The sequence below is a fragment of the Mastomys coucha genome, unplaced genomic scaffold (genome assembly GCF_008632895.1).
Source record: "Mastomys coucha isolate ucsf_1 unplaced genomic scaffold, UCSF_Mcou_1 pScaffold8, whole genome shotgun sequence".
In the NCBI taxonomy this organism is placed as follows: domain Eukaryota; kingdom Metazoa; phylum Chordata; class Mammalia; order Rodentia; family Muridae; genus Mastomys; species Mastomys coucha.
Genome location: NW_022196914.1, coordinates 4238323 through 4259191, shown reverse-complemented (window position 1 = coordinate 4259191; position 20869 = coordinate 4238323). Strand labels below are relative to the sequence as shown.

General features: G+C 42.9%; 1 protein-coding gene across 1 annotated transcript in view; it reads left to right on the top strand.

Moving 5' to 3' along the window:
* The window catches only part of LOC116083841 (importin subunit alpha-1-like), a 1999-nt gene extending 1503 nt beyond the window's left edge, over positions 1–496 (top strand). The window contains 1 exon segment of the mRNA XM_031360626.1: positions 479–496. Coding sequence (XP_031216486.1) covers positions 479–496 — 18 coding nt within the window.
* The last annotated feature ends 20373 nt before the right edge of the window (positions 497–20869 follow it).

Here is a 20869-nt window from a genome sequence, read left to right as displayed (position 1 = left end):
GAAGATCAAAATGTGGTGCCAGAAACTACCTCTGAAGGATTCGCCTTCCAAGTTCAGGATGGAGCTCCGGGGACCTTTAACTTCTAATGTCCAGCCAAGGCACAAAGTAATTAGCTATGTGCTGTGCTATTCTATGTTCTCATAAATTTGTCTTACTGTTTCTCTACTAAGAACTCTTTTTAAATGTGGTTTATTATTGTAGCACTTTTTACAAAAAAAACTATACTTGAACAGTTGTAAACTGTACATACTCTATGAAGCTGTCCTCTGAGTTCATTTCTATGTGGAATTTCATACCCTGTCGTGTCCTGTAAATAAAGACTAAGTTCCATTCTTTAAAAATAAAATTGTTGAATTTGCACAAGTTCTAGAATACACGCTAATATGCTCAGATAATGATCTTTATTAGCTCTTTTAGGATTAATTGCAGGATTATACAATAATGATTCTGTGTATAATGGGTATGTTTACCCTTCAGGTGATTGTTGTCTCCTGAGGACAGAAATCTGCCAAGAGATATGCCTCTCAGGGGATCACCAATAGCTCAAGGATGACAGATTCAGTGTAGTGACTGGCAGGGCCCTGCAATGAGAAGTCACACCCAGACCCACTGAGCGAGTGTGCTATGAGTGCCATGGGCAGCTCTAGCTGATGGATGATCCAAGAACCTGTCACTACAGGGACTACCAGAATAGATATTAAATGGAAAACACAGGCCAGAGATAATAAGAGTGGGTATTTAGTTCATGGGTGGATGAGGTAGCAGGTCCCTCGCCATGCTAGAGAGCACCCAGAATATGTTACTCAGCCACAGACTTCAGCATTGAAGGCTCCCTGAGTAGAGAATAAAAACTAAAGGATTGAATGCTATAGAGTCCTGAGGGTGGGACAATGCAGACCAAACCCTCTCTCCTGTCACCATTAAACCAATTCTTCCTCAAGAATTATCTTGGGGAGGGATGCAAAAGTGAGAGAGGAAACCCATGAGACTGAGTGATCTACAAGACTGTTCAATTTGTTATTCAATCCTTCTGTTGCTGAGGCAAATAGACAAAAGAAACCATTTATGAGGAAGAAAAATTTGTTTTGTTTCTTCATCAGAAGTCATGGTTCATGGTCTTTTGGCTCCATTGCTTTTGGGCCTGAAGTAGGCAGAGCATTATAGCAGAAAGATGTTGAAAAGTGAAGTTGTCCATTTCATGGTATTTGGAAAGGGTGGGAGAGGAGAGACAAGAGAGAGAAAAAGAAAAAAAGAGAAGGAAGGAAGGAGGAAAGGATAGAGAAGGGGTACAAGATGGCTTCCAAGGGGTAGGATGTTTTCTCAGGAAATTACTTCCTTCAAGTTGGGCATCCTTCTGCAGCGAATGAATCCATCAGTGTATTATTCCATTGATTAGGTTAGAACCATCACGAGTGATCCAATGATCTCTTGGTGAGTGGAACTAGTATCTGGGTACTTGTTATAATAAAGAAGGATGAAGTTATGTTGCTTACAGGAAAATGCATGCAACTAGACACCATTAGGCAAGTCCAACCAGCTTTAGGAAGATAAATGTCATGTTTTCTCTTATTTGTGATTCCTAGAGTTCATATAGATACATGTATATGACATGAAAACAGAAACAAAACTCCTAGGAAACAAAGAAGTGGTGAGGGCTGAGAGAGGGGAGACTAGAAGGGCCTGGGTATATGCTTAGCATATATCATATGCATGAAAGTGTCCTTACATAACATAGTACCAGGTTCAATGGATATACACAATGAAAACTTAAAGTCTCACACGACTTTTCTACAGTAAACAATGTACTGGTTTGGACGGCACTTGCTTTTCCTTGTTTATCTGCTGTGTTAAAGGCTCAAAAGGAGGGTTGGATTAATTTTAGAAAGTGAACTGCCTATCCTTGGACTCCCAGCTTCCACTACTGCAAGCTAAATAGAACTCTTTTCTTTATATGTCTAGTTTCAGTTATTTTGACATAGCCAGAGAAATGAACTAAGATGTTAGGCAAATTTGTTTCCTAAGACAGTACATAAGCAATGATGATGATGATCACCATAATACAACAGTCTTATAGTACAGTATAGTATTTATGCTATTTTAACAATTTAGAAAACATTTAAAATCCTATTATATTCTTGACTTCTAGAATACTGAGCCAACAATCGATTGATAGAGATGAAGAAAAATATAAAAAAAAGAAAAGAAAATAATCTCTATGTTACCTTGCACTGACCATTCTCCTGAGGCCATTGCAGTCTCTGTTGGTTGCTTTTCTTTATGTTTCTTTTTGTTTTCTGATGGCCTATGACCCATCCCATCATACAAGGCTGTCTGTTTAGCAAATCTAACAGGACCACACATGTTCACATTGTCAGATTCAGTGTCCTCACCTGTATGATTCAGATATTTAGCAGACTGATGACAAATCCCTTTCACTTCTCTTGCCCAATGTCCAGAGGAAAAAAATCCCTAAAGTTGTTTATTTTCCTGGTGTGTGATATACTGAAGTAGGATATGAGTGATAATAGAAGTGTGATAGGTATAATCTGTCTCTGTGGATCAGCTAAATACACAGGTGACTAATGAATGTGATTCTGTCCTATGAAGGATGCCAATAATGGCTTGAGCAGCTAAGGTTTGGTACATTATTTCGTAAGCATCATCTGGGTGTTTATCTGACTTTAGTGTCATAGAACAAAGGAATTTGACAACAACTAACAGATGAATAGAACCAACAGATTCTGATTCTGTTCTTCCTCCAGACCCTCTGAATGGGTCTGTCCACTTTACTTCTTGTCAAGAGGCTTTTTGCCCAGTCAGGCTAATCCTTACACACGGGACTTAATTATATCAATCTGCATTGGAGGGGCTGGGGCAGCAAGAGGATCTAGAGAGAAGGCAGTCACATTTGTGGACTCTGATCCCAAGGATCTTGAACTACTGGTTCCAGCTGTTGGTGAAGGGGATTGTCCTGCTAGATATGTCCCTTCAGGAAAGATGTGGAAAGAGTGGCAGCTTACAGAGCAGACTGATGTTTCATATGGGTTTTCATTGAGTGTGTTAGGTTTATTGTTTATAATATATGTATGCATATATAATATAATATTTAAGATATATATCTTGCAAAATTGAAGTTGTCTCTCATACACATATTCTTTGTGTAACTAAAGGTAGAGTAAGTAAAATGGAACTGTCTAGTATTATCTTTGCCCCACAGCTGTCCACAGATGCACAGATACACACATATAAACACAATCATGAGCCTTTCCTGCTGCTACCTCCCCTCCAGAATCTACACCTCTTCCCCCAAATGAGAAATGTCAACATTAGCAAAGATTTCAAAGAGGCAATGAGGAGGGTGTCATTACAAAGCAGCTTCCTAAACAACTCCACCATCATTTCTATGCTGTGTCTCCTCATACATGAATGTCTAGTTTCTCACTGTGAAGTATCTCCTGTTTCCCTTCCTTCCAAATATATTTTCTTTAAGGAATTCTGGTAAGTAAACATTGCTATATAGGATGTTTTTATCCTTATTTCAGATGTGCCCTTGATAGCGAGGGATGAGCTGATGGAACAGACCTGGTTTGTTGGGGGGTAGGTGGGGTAGGGGCAGGGATTTAGGGAACAATATGGGAACCTGGGGACCATTTAAAGGACAAATAGGATGCTCTTCTCAGCCACACCTTTGCATTGGGTCAGCAGCCTTCTGTGCTATGGATGCCCAGCCACACCAATCAGCCTATCAAGACTTTCCCAATCTCTTTACCTCTCCCTGAGGGGTGGCAATAACTCTTCTACATGTAAAGCTGGCCCAGGAGACTATCAGTAAATGTGACTGAGAGAATAATGTGGGCTCATGTGGAAGGTGGATTCCAGAAACAACATTTCAAATGAAAAGCCTTAGAAAAAGCGAGACCAGAACTACACAGAGTCTGAGTGCCAACGGAAAATGTCTCCTGGGAAAATTAGCACCTCCAACTCCAGAAAGCAAACAGCCCTAAGGTAGAGTGTGGCTTGGCTTATGGCAGCCAGTGCCCCAGTTGGTTGGTGTCCCAGCATTAGTGTGTGGGGCAGTAGAACTCTTGAAGCCAGAGGAAGCAGGTGGCTCCCCACAGGGGTGCAGTGAAGTCCAGCTCTGCCCATATTGCTGTGGATCAGAAGTACACATGTCCCTGCTTTTCAGAGCTCATTGGCTGCATTAGTCATTTTTCTGTTGCCATAAAATACCATGACCAGAAGCAAGTTGTGGAAGGAAGAGTTTATTTTAGCTTACAGTTCCAGAGGGGGGCCAGTCCTACATGATGGGAAGGCGTGGCAACCTCTGGAAGGCATGACTATTAGAACAGGAAGCTAAGAGAATTACATCAATATCAAGCAAGAAACCACGAGAGAATGAGAGTTATGGTGTGGTTATGAACACCCACAGCTCTCCTTCAGTGATGTACTTCCTCCAAACAGGCCACACCTTCCAAAATGTTCCCAAACAAAACCACTAACAGGGGATCAAATGTTCAAACGTCTGAGCCTATGGGAGATGTTTCCCATTTAAACCACCGAACACAGTTATACATGCCTTTAATTTCAGCACTCAAGAGGCAGAGCCAGGTAGATCCCTGTGAGTTTATGGCCAATCTGGACTACATAGTATATTTCAGGCCACCTGGGTCTACATAATGAGATCATGTCACAAAACCAAACCAAACCAAACCAAACCAAACCAAAACAAAACAAAACAAAACAAAACAAAGCAAAACCAAAAAACCAAAAAACCAAAAACCCCAAATAAACTAACACACACACACACACACACACACACACACACAGACACAGACACACACACACACACACACACACATAGACACAGACACACAGACACACACACACACACACACACACACACACACACTTGGCCTACATTGCAAAGAGCAAGGTGCAAGGTGTAGTCATGCTGGGAGAGTTATAGAAGTGATGGAGTAAACAATGACATGCCTCTGTGACATGTGGGATTGTGACTTTGTCATGCTGGGCTTGGATGGACTCATTCTGACATCTCCATTCCCACCTGTGCCCCTCAGAAATATGAGGGCCCAAACTACATTACACCACACACCTCTGTCTCACAGATGTGCTCCTACCAGCTAAGGAAGGAGTGGTCTACTGAGGAGGGACAAGTTGCTTGACATTCAAAGAACAAACAATGGAGAACATTATTCATCTCTCTATCTCTTACCTTCAGCAGCTGCTCTGGGTCTCATTGATAAAACATCTCGGGCCAGTTTGAAGATGATCCAAGGAAATGATGTATGTAGGAAACTGACTTTTCAGGAGAAAACCCGAGAGGACAAAGTTAAGTGTAGCGAGAACTAAGAAAGCCCTTCCTGGTTTGCGCTGAAAATACAGCCTATAATGCCAGGCCCTGGATGCTTTGCAGAGCACACAGGATTGTAAAAGAACACAAACTGACTCTGAGAGAGAAAATTATAAGAAAGTAACATAAGCAGCTGAAGTCAACAATAAAGTATACAGTTTCCTCCCTCTCCCACAGAGGAAATAAACATGATATAGTGGTAAATGCTTGTAATCTCAATACTTGGGAGATAAGACAGGAGGATTACCATGAGTTTAATGCCAGCTGACCCTGTCTTAAAAGAGAGAGATACAGGAAGGTCTTGTACCTTGGAATGAAACTTCTTACCTTGAACAGTTAATGGACACGATCAAGGAGAGAGAACATGCAGTTTGAATGTATTGGGGTATCCAGCAAAAGTAAAAACTTAGTGGGGGATTATTTCTAGATGCAGAGGGCCTTGGCATGGGACATTCTGGGGTGAGGTCAGTTGTACCTTCAGGCCATCACACTTCATGTTCAGCAGACCTGCTTCTATCAATAGCAGACCTGTGAAAGGAAGTGCTTTGAATCACGTGCCTTAAGAATTTACTTAATATGCATATATAAAGATGACTTGATGATTTGATGTGAGACAAGCCATTTTGAGTCAAAAGTACCAGCTCCTGAAGATATTTGACCTCACCAAAGTTTATAGCCACAGCCTTGTCTTTCTCACACATCCTCTGCTACTTGGTCTTCTGGAGCCATGTGGACCAGCCTATACCTGCCCATTTCTTTTCCTCAGAAGTTGAATTGCTGACATTGCAAGGCCTTCTGGGTAATGTGGGCCTTGTAGATAGATACTCCAGTGTTTTTATCTAAATGAGGTCAGGCATGTATTAGGCTAGTGGGGAAGTATTTTGGGTTGTGGGGTCACAGGACACAACTCAGGACACTCTGAACTCTGTCGTGGCCGGGCTACACAGACCAACAAGGAAAGGCTCAGGAAAGTTGAAACAAAGCAAAGCCTGTCTTCCTCAACATGGGGTTTGAACTCACCTCTGTGATTTTGTTTTCCCTCAGTGAGGAGAGGAAGGAGCAATAGTTTTGCGTTGGAAGGACAGGTCCCAGCCGTCATAAGCCTTCGGAGCCAGATGGGAAAACTGAGGAGAAAATGGAGTATTGTCTCCATAGCTGGCCTTGGGGCCAACATCTGAGACTTCCAGAACTTAGCACACACTTTTACACAAGCATAAAGCCAGGGCCAAGAGATGTCGAGACATGAGTATGTTGGTCATTGGAAAGAGCAGATTCTGAACAGCTGCCCCACTAACAATTCCTTTAGAGGATTCGTTTGTGCTGGCTACTTGTCTCCGTCATCTGATCCTTCCCAGCTCTGCAGCACAGATGTGAAATATGAAGAGAGCATGTCATTGCATTTCATTTCTAGAAGTGGAAAATATACAGTTTACCATGGGATGTTTAAAATATGAACACCGTTATCCCCACGAGCACCCATAGCTTCCTGTAGCAACAGCTCTCTCTGGGCAGTCCAGTGTGCCTGCCAATTATTCCTGGTCATGAAACTCTTACACCTGAGTGGAGTTTGGGACTGGCAGCAACTACTTGAGGGCAGCAGCTTGTAGGTGCTTGGTTCAGTTCATTTCAGAATTGCTTGGGATTAGGGGCTACGCTTCACCCCCCCCCCCCTTACACTAGAAACCCTGATTTATTCCTTAGGATAATTTGCTGACTTGGGAAACACCAGAAGTCAGGACACAACTCATTCTGTGCTTCTAGCATAGGGGCACACATAAGGAGCCTTGTTTTAAAAGTAAATTTGCATCTTTATTGAAAAACAATCACAGAATCAACCATATACCTTTCAAGGGTTCTAATTGATGGGTTTTGGTAAGCATTCACACCCTGAAAGCCAATACCATGGTCCAGGTAGTAAACACACCCACCAGATTCAGGTGCTCTTAGACCTGATGTTAGCCTTCCCTACCTCCTCCCACTATTCCTAGATAACCACTGGTCCAGCTCTGTCACTACAGGTGAGGTTTCATTTTCTAGAACCTTACACACACACACACACACACACACATACACACACACACACACACACACATACACACACACACACACACACACGCACTTTAATTTTTGGTCTACTTCTTTTCATTGAACATGCTTGCCTTGAGACTCACTGATGTATTATAGATTAATAGTTTCTTTTTTACTGCTGAATAGTATTCCATTGCAGGAACCCCAGCAGGCACTTGCTGTTTTTTCACAGGCCCGGAAATGAATTCTTGAAGATTATAATTAGGAAGAGGGGGTGAGACAATGGGGTATTATTCTCTTCTATGAGCGTAGGTTCACTCAGGAAGTCAGAATAGCATTAAGGTGAGTAGGCATGGGGGAAAGTTTTCTTGTCATCCAAAATTTGTTACATCTCCTTTTAATAGCTGATTTTTTGTCTTTGCACTGAACTGTCTGGAATAAAGATTGTATCTGCCAGCTTTCTATGAAGTTATGTGTAGTCATGTGACTGAGCTGTGGTTGACAGAATGGAAGCAGAAGGAGAGTGTGAAATTTTTTAGAAGTCTCCTCGAAGGAGGAAGGATTTACTCCTCTTCATATTCCTGCTGTCTGGAATGCAGCCATGATGTCTGGTGATCTAGCAGCCTTTTTGGGCCAGAAAGGACCTTGAGAATGGGAAGCCCTCGTGGCAGAGAAATAATGAAGCACAGGCTTGGGTTTCTGATACTGCAGGGTGCCACACCAGACCTGAACTAATGACTTCCAGACTTGGTGACTGTGGGAGAGAAATAACTTTCTCTTGTTTAGTTCCATCCCCTTGAAATGACTTCTCCTCCATGCCTTTCTGTTGTTTACCATGGAACAGTTCTGAGGGAACTGTGGTGAGGACAGAGCGAGTGAGACTGAGGAGGACAGAGAGAGCTAGAGTAAGGAGCACCTCCATGCTGCTGAAAGACGCTTGCATCATGTGATGACATGCAGCTCTACCGCAGGGGGAGATCCCAGTAGAAGTGTGGTATCAGCCGAGGGGATTGCTTTTTGTGAGCTCTAGAGAATCATTATTTTATTAATTATTTTAAATCTAAAAAGAAATCTAGGCATAAAAATTTACTTCCATGAACAGGCACAATCTGGTGTCTCAATTCATGCACATGCTGTGATAGGATCAAACCAAGGAAAGCATACTTAACTCTTCAAACATTATTTCTTAAGAGTAAGGATATTTGGAGTTTTTAAAACATATAGTTCTTTGCCAACTTCTGTGGTCATTCTGCTGTGTAGAAATACCAGAATGTCTTGCAGCTCTTTGTTACCCATTGGTAAGCTGTTCTTGAATGCTCCTTGCCCTTAAATTTTTCCTGGCTCCTACCAAACATTGTTATACTCTCAACTCCCATGTGTCAATTTATCTAGAGTCCACATAATGGTAAGACCATGTGACATCTTTATGATACCCAGTTCCAACTCTATTGCCACAAAGGACAAGACAAGACCTTATTTTTATGGCAGAATAGTATTCCATCCTACAGAATACTAAGTGTTCCAAATGTATCTGTTTTCTTTATCCATTCATTAGTTGATGGAAACTTAAGTTGGTTCCAATACTTGACTGTGGCATGGCAGATCAGTCCTAACAGCTCTTACCACACATGGCTGCTCACAGCCAGATCAGTGAGGAACAAAGGTAACCATGAGGCGAGCACAAACACTGTGGCCAGCTTTGGAGGTTGATTCAGGTCAGCGTTACCTTCCTAATATTTGCTGGTGGTTCAGGCTTTTATATATATATATATTTATATATACTTATTGAATATGTTTATACATTTTAAGTCACATATAATGCATATACATGTGTATGTATAAGCATGTGTATCTATGTATGTGAATACATATGTGTTTAATGAGAGTAGTTGTGTATATAGTATGTACATTTATACATATTATACAAGTTGATGTATTTATACATATTATATATGCTTATATGCATAAGTTTCACTTGGGCTGTCTGTCTTACCCTTCTTATTAAGTGTTCATTGACTGACTTTAGTGCACATATATAATGTACTCCAACTATCATTCTCGCCCCACTATCCTCTTTGGTGTTCTTCCCATCTGTTCCCTTCCCAAGAAGTCCTCTTTCAACATTTGTGTCTCAAATATATATCACATATATTATTCGCTTAGAATTCTAGATTCTGTATAAGAGGAAGCTCGTAACACTCTCCTCTCTGAGGCTAGCTTAACTGCTCATTGGGCTGATGGATGGTTCTGTCCATGCTCCCGAAGTGACGTCATTTCATTTGTGGATGAACGAAGCTTCATTGTCTATATATTAACTGTTCATATAACTAATATTTTATTTTTTAATGGTGTCTCAGATATCTTTCCTATTGCTGCAAAGATGCCATGACAAATGGGACTTACAAAAAAAAGCATTTAATTGGGGCTCACAGTTAGAGCGTTAGAATTCATGTCTATCACAGCAGGGAGCATGATGCTGGAGCAGTGGCTGAGGCACATCTTGAGACATGTGGAGTAGAGAAAGGGTTAAATGGGATGGTGTAGGCTTTTGAAGCCCCAAAGCTTACCCCAGGGAGACACTACCTCCAACAAGGCCACACTTCCTAATTCTTCCAAATAACTCGATCTACTGGGGACCAGGTATTAAAACATACGAGTTGAGTGGGAGCATTTGCATGTGTGTGTGTGTGTGTGTGTGTGTGTGTATGTGTGTGTGCACATGTATGTGTGTTTATGTGTATATGTGTGTGTATGCATGTGTATGTGTGCATGTGTGTGTGTGATGTGCCCTATGTGTATAAGTATATATGTATGCCACTGTAAGTATGTGATGGCCACAGAACAACTTTGTATAGCAGGTCCTTTTCTTCCCCTTCTACCTGGGTTCCAGGCATTGGACTAGGTTTGCATGGTGAGCACCTTTAACTGCTAAGCCATCTTCTCAACCTGAACATTTTGTTTGATGGTAAAATGGTAATGCTAAAATGATTTCTTTAAAAAGGAGTTGTTGTATTTGTGTGTGTGTATGTATGTGTGTGTATGTGAGTGTGTATAGTGTATGTACACAATGCATGCAGGTACTTGGAGGAATCCAGAGGAGCTGTAGTTGTAGGTTGCTGTGTGCTGCCACATGAGTGCTGGGACTTGAACTGAGGGCTCCTGCAAGAGCAGTACATGCTCTTAACTGCTGAGCTATCTGTCAAGCCCACACTGAAATGAGTTCTCCTTGCCAGATCCTATGTATGCATTCAACATTTTAAAGTTATTTTTAAAGTTATATTCTAAGTTATATATAAAATAGCCTTCAATGGCTATTTTATGAAATAGGAGCTATAATTATTCACAGAGTCACAGAGAAGTTCAGTCGCTTGCCCAACACCACACAGCAAACATGTGGTAAGGCTGGAATTCAAATTCAGGAATCCTGGCTTCAGGGCTCATGGTCTTAATGGCTTCCACATCTTAGGAGAACTGTCCATATTTAAACAATAAAAATCCAAACGCATTGTGGCTACCAAGCATCTTGTGTTGTCTGCAGAACTCACTTCTCCACGCTGTGGAAAATTCCCTTGTTACCCAATGATGCTGGGAATGAGAGAAGAAACTGAACCGAGCCTGGGGTCCAGGCTTGTGGCATTATAGCTCCATGTCTTCTCTCTGTCGTACGGTTCTCCAGGAAGGCCATTGGGCCATTCATCAGTGTTCTCTGGAAAAGGCATCCAGCTGCTGGCAGGGAAGGTACATACCTAGGCCAGAGCTGTCTGTGGGACGGTTTCAGTTTTGGTTGCAGCATTGTCATCTTTCATGGTTCGAGAGATGTCTGGGGGTTGGCATAAGGCTACTTTACTTTCTATAGACACATTTACGGGTTGTAGCAGTGAAATCGGAAACTGTGAACTGTGTCTGTCAAATAACAGACCTATCCATTCTCTGTGTGTAGTTGGTCACGTGACCCTCAAGGTGGTGTGAGGTATCTAGCTCTGTCTCCAACTTTGGTGGCTACTTGGGGAATCAGGAGTCACCATGGCAGCTGGTGCTATTGTGTTTGCAGACATGAGCTCCTTTTTGCCCCTCTGGATCGAATGAGTCCTTCATGAATAGAAGGGTGTACTTTTATCGAAGGGCACAGGGGTGTGCTTCCGCAAAGAGCTCGAGTGTTTGCTTGCTATACATAGTGTATAATCTATCACACACATAACACCTGGTCTATAAAGCAGGCTTTGAGATAACTATTTTCTTTGTTTTTAAAAGAAGCCAAAACACTAAAAATCACATAAGAATACCTTGCTGATATCTTAGTGAAGTCAAATTAGTGGTGGTTTGTTAGCTCAATGTTCTATTTCAAGCCAATACTATTTAGCCCACCTACTCTGTTCCCCCATTTGCTTTGTAACCTTCTTACCAAACCCTCCTCTGCACTATCTCTGAATATCAACACGACTGTATTATATAGGGTGAATCTCATGGAACAGTGATGGGAGCAGGTCTACCACCTCTCTTACCCCAGGTGCTTCTTGAAGGTAGAATTTACAAAGAGTATCACTACATGCTTACACAAAGGAGTGGAGCTTTGAAGAACTGAATTCTAAGACAGCTGCTATGCTGCCCTGGTGGTGTACATACCCTGTAAGCTACCATCTTCTTGGATGTGGATGTGGATGTGGATCTGGGAATATATATGGTGGCTGTTAATTTGTGATTTGGTTATATTATATGGATAAGGCCAAGAGGCTTTGAAGATAAAATTCAGGTCTCAGATTAGTGTAGAGTTAATTTAAAGTGAGGATGGGTCTGTCTTAATTGGGTGAAAGACTTTTAGAAAGATCTGTGCCCTTCTTCATAGAAGAGAAATGGCTCTAGATGGCTTTGAAGAAGCAAACAGCTATGTTTTAACAGGGCCCATGGAGGAAACAAGGGAAGAACCTGAAGGAGACTTCCAAGAGTTAAGAATTCTTAGCCCACAGTTGGGAAGAAAAAAGGAAGCCCTGCTATATAGGGAAAATGAGTACCACCCACTCCAGAATGGGCTTATAAGTGGTTTCCCCAGTCGAGTCTCCAGATGGGAACACAACCAACCAACACCTCAATTCTAACTGTATGAGCCCCCAGCAGAGGTTCAGTTGTGCCTGGGCTCCTGATATTCGAAGACTAGGAAGTAATACACACCAGTTGTTTTAAGCAACAGAGATTGTGGTTGTTCACTACACAGTGCAAGAAAACTAATACAGTCTGCAATTTGTAAACGCTTGTTGACATGAATCAGGGAAGTATAATATTTAAAATCAATCTTGACTAATGCTTTAGCCACTTGTAACAAGGCAGACATGACAGAGAGCTGCCATCTTCCTTCAGGTCTTCTGTCCGTGCATTCAATTTAACATACTGCCCAAATTTCTATGAATCCTGGCTTCTGGCTGTCTGGAGATGGGAAGTGATATTCTTTCCAGCATTTTTCAGCATTCTTGAGAGATAAAATGGATAAAAATTGATGTTGAAATGAGACCACCATCGTTTTCTGTCTGCTTACCATGTACAGAGCTCAGGGTGATTAGAAAATGGGAAACATATGTGAAATGCTCAGTGCTCCTTTAGTCAAATCCCATTTACATAGATCAGTTTTCCTAAGGGACACTAAGCTAGCTGAACTTAAGCAATTAGAAAAAAGTATAAAACAAAATAGACCCCTTTTGCTAAAGCCAAAAAAACATGGATGAGTTAAACCGTATCAGATGTAATTGTTTGTTTTGAGAAGTGTTTGGTTTGGTGTGTGTGTGTATGTGTGTGTATGTGTGTGTGTGTGTGTGTGTGTGTGTGTGTGTGTGTGTTTGTGTATGTGTGTATGTTTGTGTGTGCTTGTGTCTGTGTGTTCTCATGTGTGCCTCTAAAGTTGTGTTCCTGGGATCCAGCCTTTAGTTCTAATACTTGCATGAATCTGGGTAGCTTTTTAGTCCCTTAGTGTGGTTGAAAGAGTGTGTGTGTGTTTGCATGTGTCTCTTTGTGTGCATGCATATGAAGGAAAATAAAAAAGCTGGCCTTGCAAGTTCTTAAGCTGACATGGTTGAAATCGAATCCATGTGACTGAGTTTGGCCAAAGCCATCAATACTGAGGATCACCCATGACCTAGGTCAGGGGGTCTACTTGCCCTCTATTCCATTATCAATCACCTCAGGGACTGCAGCAGTCAGAGGGACTGCAAACAAGGCTAAAACCAAAACTGAGCCCAACCCTGGGCTGGTGCTCCAGGATCTTGGAATGTCACTCCAGAGGCTCCGCCTTGTGGTCCTAACATTCAGTGAACCACGCTGCCATTGCCACCCTTTTTAATTTCCTTTGCCTTTGGCTAAACACAGCTTCCTGTTTCTAAGAAAAGAGACCCAGAGCCCTCTGATGGCCTCACAGACAGTCTAGGAGGCTTTATGGATACCACACTCCTCTTAGCATACAATAATTTGATGAGTTAAGTGTAAATGGATCAGAGACATATGGACCATATTTTTGCGGGAAATACACATGGGTCAGGGACGTAAATAGGGTTGTTGTTGGGGTGGAGGGAAAGGGATTGCTTGGAAAAATGTGGTTTGGGTCTTGCCAATTGCAAAATGCTTGAAATAAATAATCTGAGATGTTTTGCCCAGCTTAGAGTGTGGCTGGATTCACCCTTTCCTTCTATTTACATGTCATTTTCTTGCTCAGCTCACATCTTGGGTCTTAGATAGATGGTTATATATCCAGCTGTTTGGAAGGTCATCACATGTGACTATTTGGAGGGGGGGGGGACTCTGTCAATGAAGGCTGGAGCGGTGTTGGGGAATAGGTGACCTTTTGCAAGCCTCTATCTCCAGACCAAGTGGTCCCGTGGCTTCTCTGGAATAGTCCATTTGTAGATGCCACAAATCTAGGCTATGATAGTGAGACAAGGGTAACTTGAGAAAGTACTTCAAGTCCAGTTTCTTTCTTTATCTCTGACAGAAAGAGATAGCTTTCACAGTATAGATGCATGGAGTCCAGGGGTATGGCCCCTAAAGCTGTGTTCCTGGAATCCAGCCTTTAGTTCTAATACTTGTATGAATCTGGGCAGCTTTTTAGTCCTTTCGTGCTTCTTCAGTCTGTACAACAGAACATCTTTGTCAGAGTTACACTGCAAGTGACAGACACGAGATAAATTCAAAGTAGAAAGCTTTAGTTTTTCACTCACAGTTTTGGGGGGTCTCCATCCATGCTCAACCAGTCGGGGCATTTTGGGCCTGTGGCAAGGAGTACATTATGGTAGCGAGTGTTCAGAGGAGAGTCCTGCTGGCCCCATGGCATTAGGAAACAGAGAGAGGGAGGGGACAGGAATTCAAATATCCCCTTCCTGTTCAAGGAAGTCCCCTAACTTCCACTAAGCTCATTATCCAAAGGAGTACCACCTCCCAGTCACCCTGCCCACCAGCAGTGACAAAGCTTTCTACATTTGAGCCTCAGGGGAGTATCTCAGAACTAAGCTATAGTATAGGACAATATGAGGGTCCATTAGATAGGGTTACCGTGAGGATTTTGAGTGTTCCTATATGTAAAGAACTTAGCCCAGGGGCTGGTGAGATGGTCCAGTGGTTAAAAGCACACATTAATCTTGAAGAGGATTCAAGTTCTGCTCCCAGCCCCTAAGGGCAGTTTGTTTGTAACTCTAGCTTCAGGGGATCCCGTGCTCATGCCCCCCCCCCCGTAAACACTTGCAAACATGTGTACATGCATGTAATTAAAAAAAAAAAAGAAATCTTTAAGAAATTTGGTTATTCCACAGTATTTGGGTAGGTTTTTCAGGTTCAAATGCTAACTTCTACCACTAGAAGCTATGTGACAGGGGTTAAAGGCCTTAGATGTCTAGACATTAATGGGAGATCACAACTTAGAGTGAACATGAAGTTTGAGTAGGCAAGGTGAGGAGAATAAGTACGTAGGATATGCTAGCATGTATAAGAGCTGCTATCACCACCACTACCACCATTATCACATAGGATATGCTAGCATGTATAAGAGCTGCTATCACCACCACTACCACCATTATCACAACTGTCTACATTAAATAGGCACACTAAAAGAAATAATCCAAGGTTTATAGCCATGTGTATATCAGATGGCTCACAACCACCTATAACTTTAGCTCTAGGGGATATGATGATCTCCTTTGGCCTCTGAGGACACCTGTACTCATTTGTATGCACACACACACACACACACACACACACACACACACACACGTACAATTGAAAATAAAACCATAACAAAATTTAGCCTAGTGCTTGGCATACACTGATTGTTAAGCAAATACTAATAATTGCTGCTGCTGTTTCTTCTAAAGTTCCCCTGTTCTATCAAGTCTTTGGACATTTCAGCTTTACCTCCTGGGGAGTCAAGGTCACTCATGAACTGCAGCAGTCTGCTCAGCTTACTGTTCTTCTTTATGGCTTCAGCTTGGGGGATGTCTTACTCTATCATTCCCCCAAATAAACCACAGATAGATCCTTTGGTCCAAAGCGGGGTGCATTTTATTTCCATCCTAGGGAATCAGCTCACTTGTCTTACTCCCATCAGGCATCCTAAGACACTTAGTTCAAGAGTTCAACTAATCGAACTTTAGTGTCAAGGAACTCCAGAGGCTCTGCCACAAGGAAATTGCCATCTTCCTGCACTTTAGGGGGACATTAAAAACAACGGTGGTCCTGAGGGTGCGGCTTGGGTCTTTGTAAGTTGCTTTCTGGAGGCTTTTCAAAAGTGCATCCAGAGACATGCTCCAACCTCACCCAGGAAACCAGCAGCATTGATGGTACCAAGTGGTCATTTCTGACACATGTCTATTTTATTTCTCTGGCCCTTCAGACCCCAACTTCTGTCTCCACAGGGTGAGTTTTCCTCTGGGGATCTGAAGGAACAAAGCCCGTGTTCTGATTGATCTCTAAGTGGGCTTTGGATTGAACCCGCACCTGTAGGGCACTCCCCATTTCTGTTCCAAGGGATCTCATAACATCCCTTCCTTCTGTACTCCTTAATGCCTCTCATGATCGATCAACCCAGATTTGCTTCTTCCTGGCCCCTTTGTCTACCAACTGCTGATTTGCTTCCTTTTCTTCGAGAAACACAGCATCTGAAGCTGTATAGTGTAATAAGAATGGGGAATTTGAAGTTGGGCATGAGCTTGAATCTCTCCTCTTCAGCTGCTAACCACTCAATGATTCTCTCTTCATTTGCAGAATAGGAATAATCTCAGGAAGTTGGTGCTGTTATTGTGGGGATTGTTATGGGAGATGGCTGTGGTGGTGGCAGTGAGGATAGTGACAATGCCTGTCATCACAGTGGCGATAACAGTGCTGGTGGTGGGGATATGGTGTTCTAGTGGGGATTGTGTGGCAAGGGGTGGCAATGGTGATAACCATGATGGTGGTAGTGAGATGGGATGTTGATGATGGTGGTTGTATGTTGGTGATGTTAGGGATCAATGGTGATTGATGGTGGTTGTTAGGGATGATGGAGGTCATGAGGACTGTGGTCATGGCAGTCATGGTAGTAATGGGGGCAACATGGTCGTGGGATAGTGATATGGTGATGGGATGTCAATGGTGGTACTTGTGCTGGTGTGAGAGATTGTCGAGTCTGGCATGGCTGCATAAGGGGAGGCTGGACCTTGGCATGTGATGGCATTAATGGTGATAATGTTCAGGATGGTGGTGGTAGGTCGGTAGTGACGTTGGTGTTGGTAGATATTATATAATAGTAAAAGATTAGTCAAGAAAGCAGAAAGCTGGGGGAAAGGACCATTTTTTTTCCTTAAGACCATGGGAATGCTGGCTGTCTCAGCATTCGATTAGCAGAGCAAAGCAATTCTGTACAACACAGAACGGAATGCAGGATTTGTTACAACCATTCGATTTACCCCATTTGAAAGCTAGTGTGAGGGTCCAGGAAGCCCATTGCCTTTGTGTTTGTTGTTAGGCCTGCAGTTTCTACCAGTCATTGTTTGTAGATGGGACAGGGAGCTGAGTGTGAAGAAGAAAAACTAAGTTAGTCACACTTCTGGTTCTCATGGAGCTAGTCCCACTTCTGATTCTCACTGTCTCTTGCCCTGCTAACACAGGCTGCCTACTGGAAGAGTCAGAGCCTCAGGCTGCACAAACACTTAGCCCATGGCTCAACCCTGCTGCAGATGCTGTGCCATTGCCTGTGTTTATTATGGAGTTTGAGTCAACTTGAGTGAGCTGCCATAATTTCAGCTCCCTTATCAGATCTCTGGGTATGGTCATTGCTGATTTGCTTTCGACTTTCAAAATTCTTTTTGTTTTAAATTAAATTTAAAAAAACCTCAAACTTATTCCACTTTGTATTTTGTTTACTGCCCAGTCACCCTTTCCCAAAATCCTTCCTCCCCTTCCCCTCCTCTTCTCCTCTGGGAGGGTGGGAGACCCCTGGGTATCTCCCCTGCACCATGGCATATCAAGTCTCTTCAAGGCTAGGTGCTTCCTCTCCTACTGAGCTCAGACAAGGCAGCCAGATAAAAGAACATATCCCATGTACAGGTAATGGCTTTTGGGATAGTTCCCATTCCAGTTGTTCAGGACTCACATGAATGCCAGCTGCACATTTGCTATATATGTGCAGGAATGCCTAGATCCGGCCTGTGTCTGTTTTTTGGTTGGTGGTTCAGGCTCTGAGAGCCTCAAGGGTCCAAGTTAGTTGACTCTTGGCCTGCCTGTGGAGTTCCTATTCTCTCTGGGACCCACAATCCTTCTTCCCATTTTCCCATAAGAGTCCTCAAAGATACTTGCTCAACTATGTTCATAGCAGCTTTATTCATATTAGCCAGAAACTGGAAACAACTTAGATGTCCCTCAATGGAAGAATGGATAAAGAAAACGTGGTACATCTACACAGTGGAATAGTATTCAGCTATTAAAAACCAAGACATCATTAATTTTGCAGGCAAATGGATAGAACTTGAGAATATCATCCTGAGTGAGGTAACCCAAACCCAAAAGGACATTCATGGTATGTACTCACTTATAAGTGGACATTAGCCATAAAATACAGGTACCATTTTACTCTCCACAGACCCAAAGAAGCTAAACAAGAAGGAACGTCTAAAAGAGGAAGCTTGAATCTCTCTTTGAAGGGTGGAGGCAGATGGATGGAGGGAACTGGGAGGGAAAATGGGGATTCAGGATCAGGTGTGGGGAAGGACAAGAGAAAAAGCTAGATGGCCATGAAAATGAATGGAAATCTGCAACTAACAAGGGTGAGGAGGTGGGGGACATCTCCAGGATGAGACATGACCTGAGACAAGGGAGGCACCCAAGAATCAATGGGGGTGACCTTAGCCCTGACTCACTACATTGGGGATATGGAACCTGAAAAGGCCACCTACTATATCCAGATAGGAACTCCAGTAGAGTGATAGAGACACCAACACATCCACAAAATTTTCAAATTTCCCAAAATTTCCCAAATTTATCCTGTCTACAAGTAATGCAGGGATGGGGGAATGGAGCAAAGACTATGGGAATGGGCAACAAATAACCGGCTCAACTTGATACCCATCTGTCTTAGTCAGGGTTTCTATTCCTGTGCAAACATCATGACCAAGAAGCAAGTTGGGGAGAAAGGGTTTATTCAGCTTACACTTCTACATTGCTGTTTATCACCAAAGGAAGTCAGGACTGGGACTCAAGCAGGTCAGGAAGCAGGAGCTGATGCAGAGGCCATGGAGGGATGTTACTTACTGGCTTGCTTCCCCGGCTTGCTCAGCCTGCTCTCTTATAGAACCCAAGACTTCCAGCCCAGGGATGGCACCTCCCACAAGGGGCCCTACCCCCTTGATCACTAATTGAGAAAATGCCCCACAGCTGGATCTCATGGAGGCACTTCCCCAACTGAAGCTCCCTTCTTTGTGATAACTCCAGCCTGTGTCAAGTTCACACACAAAACCAGCCAGTACACCCATCCCATGGGCAAGTACCAATCCCTGACACTATATTTTTGCAGGCAGCAGCATGCTGTCCTCTGAGAGGCTATACCCAGCAGCTGACTCAGACAGATACAGACACCCACAGCCAAACAGTGGATGGAGCTTGGGGACTCTTATAAGAATAGGAGAAAGAATTATAGGTCCTGAAGTGTATAGGAACCCCTTCAAAATTCTTTCTGATGTCTCTTTTCTTTCCAGCCTTAACAGCCATGGGGGAAGGGAATTATGGGGAATCTAATTCCAGCTTAGTTCTGAGCCAAGTCTCTATGGTGATGTGCTCACACAAATTAGAGGGGTTCAATGCTTAAGGCTGGGGTGCACTCTGTTGCTCTCTAACATTCTAAGCTTGGAAAGGCAAGATTAGCTAGAGCTGAGCTGCCTGACTGAAGGACTAGACAGGGGGCCCTTTGCAGGCTCAGATCAAATAGGCTAGCCAGTTCATCTCAACACCTCTATCCTCTGACCATGAAGGAGAACATTTTGTACCCAGTCTTTTTTTTTTTTTAATTATATATTTTCTTTATTCAAGAAACTTCAAATGATATCTCCTTTCCTGGTTGCCCCTGGGTGGGGGAACCTTTTCCCTCCCCCTCTCGCTGCTCACCAACCCACCCTCTTCTGCTTCCTTGCCCTGGCATTCCCCTACACTGTGGGGCATAGAACCTTCACAGTACCAAGGGCCTCTCCTCTCATTGATGACCGACTAGGCCATCCTCTGCTACATATGCAGCTGGAGCCATGAGTCCCACCATGTGTACTTTTCGGTTGGTGGTTTAGTCCCTGGGAGCTCTGAGGGTACTAGTTAGTTCATATTGTTGTTCATCCTAAGGGGCTGCAAACTCTTCAGCTCTTTGGGTCCCTTCTCTAGCTCCTTCATTGGGGACCCTATGCTCAGTCCAATGGATGGCTGTGAGCCTCTACTTCTGTATTAGTTGGGTACTGTCAGAGCCTCTCAATAGACAGCTATATCAGGCACCTGACAGCCAGCACTTGCTGGCATCCACAATAGTGTCTGGGTTTGATGACTGAAAGATTCCCAGGTGGAACAGTCTCTGGATTGTCCTTCCTTCAGTCTTTGCTCCATAGTTTGTCTCTGCAACTCCTTCCATGGTTATTTTGTTCCCCCTTCTAAGAAGGAACAAAGTGTCCACACTATGGTCTTCCTTCTTCTTGAGTTTCTTGTAGTTTGTGGATTGTATTTTGTGTATTCTGAGCTTCTGGGCTAATATCCACTTATCAGTGAGTGCATACCATGTGTATTCTTTTGTGACTGGGTTACCTCACTCAGGATGATATTCTCCAGATCTATCCATTTCCCTAAGAATTTCATAAATTAATTGTTTTTAATAGCTGAATAATACTCCATTGTGTAAATGTACCACATTTTCTGTATCCATTCCTCTGTTGAGGGACATCTGAGTTTCCAGTTTCTGGCCATTATAAATAAGGCTGCTATGAACATAGTGGAACATG